The sequence below is a fragment of the Dermacentor albipictus genome, chromosome 1 (assembly GCF_038994185.2).
Source record: "Dermacentor albipictus isolate Rhodes 1998 colony chromosome 1, USDA_Dalb.pri_finalv2, whole genome shotgun sequence".
NCBI classification, from domain to species: Eukaryota; Metazoa; Arthropoda; class Arachnida; order Ixodida; family Ixodidae; genus Dermacentor; species Dermacentor albipictus.
Genome location: NC_091821.1, coordinates 283,136,649 through 283,142,648, shown reverse-complemented (window position 1 = coordinate 283,142,648; position 6,000 = coordinate 283,136,649). Strand labels below are relative to the sequence as shown.

General features: G+C 45.7%; 1 protein-coding gene across 3 annotated transcripts in view; it reads right to left on the bottom strand.

The window, feature by feature from the left end:
* Nucleotides 1-933: 933 nt before the first annotated feature.
* Nucleotides 934-6,000, bottom strand: part of SMC3 (structural maintenance of chromosomes 3) — a 573,351-nt gene continuing 568,284 nt past the window's right edge. For all 3 annotated transcript variants that reach the window (XM_070531360.1, XM_070531361.1, XM_070531362.1), the window contains exon 31: nucleotides 934-1,373. In XM_070531360.1, the coding sequence (XP_070387461.1) occupies nucleotides 1,302-1,373 (72 nt within the window). In that variant the 3' untranslated portion in view covers nucleotides 934-1,301. The remainder of the gene's footprint in view (nucleotides 1,374-6,000) is intronic.

Sequence of the window (6,000 nt, the reverse complement as noted above, 5' to 3'; positions counted from 1 at the left end):
GGGCCGACCTGCGGCTGAGATGAAGCAGGCGCTAAGCACTCCCCATACGTGGGCCAATCTTGAAGGTAGTGTGCCATGCCGGGCCGACCCACGGCAGAGGTGAAGCATGCGTTATGCACTCCCTATACGTGGGCCGATCCCGCAGATAGTGCCATGCCGCGCCGACCAGCGGCGGAGGTGAAGCATGCGTTACGCACTCCCTATAGACATGGGCCGATACTGAAGGTAGTATTATACCGGGCCGACCCGCGGCGAAAGTGACACAGGTATTTAACATTTCCCATGTGAGCTGATCCCAAGGACAGTGAAATGCCAGGCAGACTCCTGGCGGAGGTGAAGCATGCGTTACGCACTCCCTATACATGGGCCGATCCCGAAGATAGTGCAATACCAGGCCGACTCGCGGCAGAGGTGAAGCAGGCGTTAAGCACTCCCTATACGTGGGCTGATTCTGAAGACAGTGAAATGCCAGGCCGACCCACGACGGAGGTACAGTTCGCCATTAAGGGGCCTACATACACAGCTTCGCTAGTCATCCTTCTTCACAGAGTGGAAGGGCACGAAGTTTTTTTTTTCTTTCTCTCTTAAAATCATAGATGATGATTTTGCACTTACCACTGCTATGGTATTACTTAAATATTATAGAAAGATCGAATTTTTTGGTCTAAATCGTTCAATGTATCACTTGAAACAATTACTTGTCTATTTTTTCATTCAAAGTTGCTTTCGTCTATGCACAAGCTAGCTGTTGCAAAGTTGGTGCTAGCATTAACTTGTGTCAGCAACTGCCGGCAGCTGTTTCGAGAGGGTTACAGCGTGTTCCAGAGGAGTGATACTTATTCAGGCTCACATCCACTCCCAGTTCAATCAGAGTGATGACACATGAATGTCGGCATGAGCGAGTGTCAAATAATTTCACCAGGGTAACAATACTAATCAGAAATAGACACTTTATTTTCACAAGCTATAAAACAGCGGTTTTGGCAAAACTGCAAATGGTTTTTGTTTTATCACTGCACTATGAATGCACTACATGTAAGAGTGCTACGACACAGTTATAGGTGTGCTCCGACAGCTCTTCACAAAAGAGACAAGAGCCATGCCAGGCATAAAAACCTTATGTCATGCAGTACTTAATTAAGGAAAGGTGTACTGCACATAAAGGAAGTGATGTCTTGTGAATCCTGACTGAAGGTGACATAGAAACACAGAACTGTACAAGAAGCTTTCCGACCTTATACTAGCCTGCCCTCATGAAATGAACAACCAAATAATTTAGTCCATTGCTGAAGATGAGTGGCTTAGCCATGCGTTGTGTCATCTTCAACGAAATCCCGAGCCTCTTCCTTGGTCACAGCTTCAATGTGGCTCACCTGAAAAACAAGAAACAGTTAACGACCATCATCAGCCAGAAGCATTACAGATTATGATAAAATAAAGTATGAAGGCTTTTGGTTCCAAAAGCAGAGCAGAAAGACTGCCCCTGAAAGTGCTCAGTTATAATCAATGTGTAAAAAAGGGCCTCTAGCAAATGACTTCTCAAATTGATCATCTCTTCTAACTTTTCACAGACTATTCAGAACAAATTGCTTGACAGGAACACCAAGCAAATAATGGCAATATCAAATAAACAATGCTGGATTCAAACCTAAAACAAAATCATGCTTCAGTTCTGCAAAGTGTACTTCAGACTCATATACAAAGTTCTTGAGTGAAAAATATTGTTGTGATACTTAGTGAAGATAGTTGTGAACAGACGCCCAAGCGACCAGCAGAAAGGAAGACGAAGACGGGCATCCGAGTTCTGGGTGTGAGCTAGTTTACATTTTAGCTTTTAGTGCACAACATACACAGGGCCAATTTAGACAGTTGTATGTGAAGCACCCACTTTCACAATCGTTTGTTTTCACAAAAATCAAACATATAAAGGAAACACACAACAGCTTGCACAAGCACATTTGTACAATTTCATAAGTCATCTCATTAATCATGAAAAATATGAAAGCAACAAATCATAAAACCAAGTTAAGAAAGCACTAAGTTGGAAGATTACGAGAATAGTCTGTACTACCATTCACGCCGAGCTGCACTTAAAGAAAATCCAATTCTTTTTTAGAAAGTTCAACAGATGGTGCACTAACCAGGGTGTCTACCAAGTTGACAATTTCAAGTTTTCGAGTTTTCCAGGTTTTCCCTGAGTGCCTTTGCCAAATTCCGAGTAATGCTGAACTATGTTTTATGTCAAAACGGGCTGAAACCATATCGCCCGAGGCTGTCACTCTCTAGTAAGCATATGAAAAAAAACTTAAAAAAAAACGACTTAATCCAATTTGAATACCAAGGAGTAGTGTTTATGTTATTCAAAAAGAGAATAGAAGGGAGAGGTTAGTATAATACACAGCAAATAAAATGTCTTCGAAAAAAATCGCAAATCAAGTTGGACATTCTTAAATACAGATAAAAAGGAGATGCATACAGAAGCAAATATTTTCGAATATGGGGTATCTCTATCAACTGATGGCAAGCTCTGTGGTATAAGGCCCGAACTTTGTCACAATTGGGATTATCTCTCAACAGCTCGTAAGTCAACCTAGACTGTTTTGACATACTTTCAGCCCACGCACGACACGTCAGTGTTGTGTTTCACTCCTTTAAAAAGTTTATATTGGTTTGGATGAGGGACACCTGCATCTCGACATCAGCCAACACTGTTATTTGAACTCAAGCTCCTTCAAAACGGCGGCAGTACGCTTCCTTTCTAGTTCATTCCTCAATGCGTAGGTCCTTTCTGTTCTTGTCTTCTGCCAATCTTTCCCCCAACGGACCATTTTAAGCATCTTCTTGATTAGTTGCACAGTTCACGTCCGATTTTTCGAACTCCCTAGGAGCCACGAAAACATCCGAAAAATCGGCCAGTTGGAAAAAATGAATGCATGTCATTTACTGCCCTAAAGGACTCAAACCATGACAGGCAGGTTCGAAAACGCTCTGAAGGCCTGTCAGTACACGTATTAGGCATATTGGTGCTCATACTATGACAGGAGATACCGGGTGCACACTTGTTCAATTAAGGAATACATACCGGTCCCGTGGCAATAGCCCCTTCCCACGCTTGTTATGCTTCACTGCAATACTTTTGCGTATGCTTCACCAAGTAACACTTACGTACAGAGGCGAAGCTGACTTTCAGAAACTGGCAACACACGGTGCTTTTCAAGCTTCTAAGCCAATCGCGAGGACCACAAAGGTGGAGACGGTGCAGTTGCTGACACCAGCAAATTCTCTAAATTGAAAACACGGTACCTAACGGCAAGAAGCTTAATAGCGAACGTCAAAGCAGCTAGGTCCAGCGTTGCCGCAGTGGTGGCCACGGCTGCCAGTGGATCCGCGTGTGAGAGCGCCGGTTCGGATCTCCGTGCGAGTGCCGGTTCGAGTCGGTGAGGTAATCAAAATGGCACCGATGAAGGCTTTCATTAATGCCGTTTCGGACCTGCGGTAACGGCAAAAAGTCCAGAAAATCGGACGGCGAAGGGTTCTTGCGTCCGAAATCTCAGACGTTCTCATACATTGACTCTATGGGGTACGTGGTGGTGCCGCGAAGCTGTCCAAATTATTGGGCATCCGGAAAGTCGGTCGTTGACTGTGCACTGGCAAATCCTCCAGCCGATGACAGGCCGTCAAAGACGATTCATTACGAATCCTGTCTGCTACTCGAGCCAGCATTACCGCAACTTTCAACCCTTTCAATAAAATTACAGCTAATTTTCCCTGATAGAGGCACACATATTTCCTGAGTTTTTCCAGACTACTCAATATCCCTGAGAATTCCCGGTAGGTAGACGCCCTGACTAACACACTCGTCTCCCAATCAAATATTGCTTTCAAATTTTACATGCTTCAGGTCATGATTCATCAAATTGTACAGACAGACAGACAAGAAACTTTAATTAGACAAGAAACTTTAATTATCAAATTGTACAAATGCGCTAACACAACTGTTGTGTGTCTCCTGTATTCGTGATGGATGGATGGATAGATGTTATGAGCGTCCCCTTCAGAACGGGGCGGTGGGTTGCGCCACCAAGCTCTTGCTATATACCGCCTACACTCTAAGAACAGTTTACACCCTTTGGAGTGCCCCTTCTTCCACACAACGATAATCGTCATCTGCCTTGATGCGTTTTTTTTTCTTTAACGCTGCGAGTCCGGTACTTTCCAGTAACGAACGGCACACGCGTTATCAGCATGATAGCATTGTCTGTCGGCAATGCTATCAGCATTGTTATCAGCACGTCATCAGCATCAGAACCAGCTGAGTTAGGTTCAGCCACAGGTCCTCACATTACAACGTGCACTGCAATGCTGCCTTGAAGTTCTCAAATCGTCATATGTCACCACACACATACACATAAACAATGCTGAAAGAATTTTGCAGTATACCAATATAGGTGTGTCATTGCTGTGTAAAGACAGCAATTCACCATTTTATTGTTTCCTGAAAGTAGCAGACAATGTGTAACGGTGGGCCACGTGGATTGGGAAAAGATGACTATGGTGGTTTGTTTGAAGCATTTCATTCGGGATGACTTCTTTATTCCTGGCGAGTAGACTCCCCCCCCCCCCCCCCCATTGCTTTCTTTTTATATACGGTATTTGAAACACGTTATTGGCGTTTCAAATCGTGGAGTGTTACTTTATTTAGGCAGGCACATCAATAAATTAGTGATTAGCTTAAGCTTCATTCGGTCTGGTTAGTTCAGTTTTCTGCTCGAGCATTAGTGTTATTAATGCCGTAAGGGGGGACGCGGGTTACGCATTGCGAAAAATTGCAAAAACAATTGATTTTTCGAAAATCATATTTTCAGTTTCTATGATTCTTTTTCTATCTGATACCCAAATATAATCACTTCAAACCACTTAGAAGTGTTCCAAAAAATTCGTTTTATCAGCGAAAGTGGCGACAAATCTCGCGGAAATCAAGAGTGAACAGCGTTTTTCAAGCCACAATATCTCCGGAACGGCGCGACCGCGCGCCGCAATTTTGGTTTCGTTGGAAAGCGCATTTTTCCGTCTTTAAATCTGCCGCTTCAGCGGCCTCCTGCATACAGAAACAAGCGCACAAAAAGCAAATGATTGAAGGTCGTGCCGGAGCCTGCGATTGGCCGCGCCCGCCACGTGACTCCAGCGCGGTTCACCATTGGTCTGGCGCTCGCGTCGTCTGCTCGGCTCTTTGCACCTCGAGATTCTGGACGTCTCTACTCGCCGTAATCTCGCCGTGTCAAAACGGGCGCTACGCGGACATCGCAGTAGCGTGGCCGATCCCAACGCTTGTGGACGTTTCAGAGTTGCGGCTAAGCATTCCGAGCATCGGCGACGCGGACTTCGCGACCAAGATTCACGCGCGTAAACCTCGGGCATGCGGCTAAGCCTTTCTGCACTCGGTGTTTCGGAATTCGAAGCACATAGCGCACGCAATCCTCGGACACGCGGCTAAACATTTCGCGCATAGGGAGTCTCCGACTCGGCGATCATGCACATCGCGCGCGGACTTCTCGGACCCTCACCTAAGCAGTTAGTGCATCGGCGCCTCCGTCTGCGCGAATAAGCGTATCGAATGTCGACTCACGGAGCCCGCGGCTAGGAATTTCGTGCGTCGGCACGTCGGACTGGGCGTCGAGTGTCGACTCCTTGAGCCCGCGACTAGGCATATAGCGCGTCGGCAGCTCGGACTACGCGAATAAGCGCATCGAGGATCGACTCCTCGAGCACGCATTTCGCGAATCGGCACCTCGGACCCGCAACCAAGGATATTGCGCGTTCACTCTATTATAATATTGTCACGATAGCTCGTAACAATATCTATCATACCACCCCTTCATAAAGTGAACCTCATCATGAACTCTGTTCACTAGACCCCTTGGGCTGGCATCGACACCTGGCTGCAGAAGTGTCGAGGCATCATACAAAAGTAAAATTCTGGAAAGCACCTAGCAGCTGCAT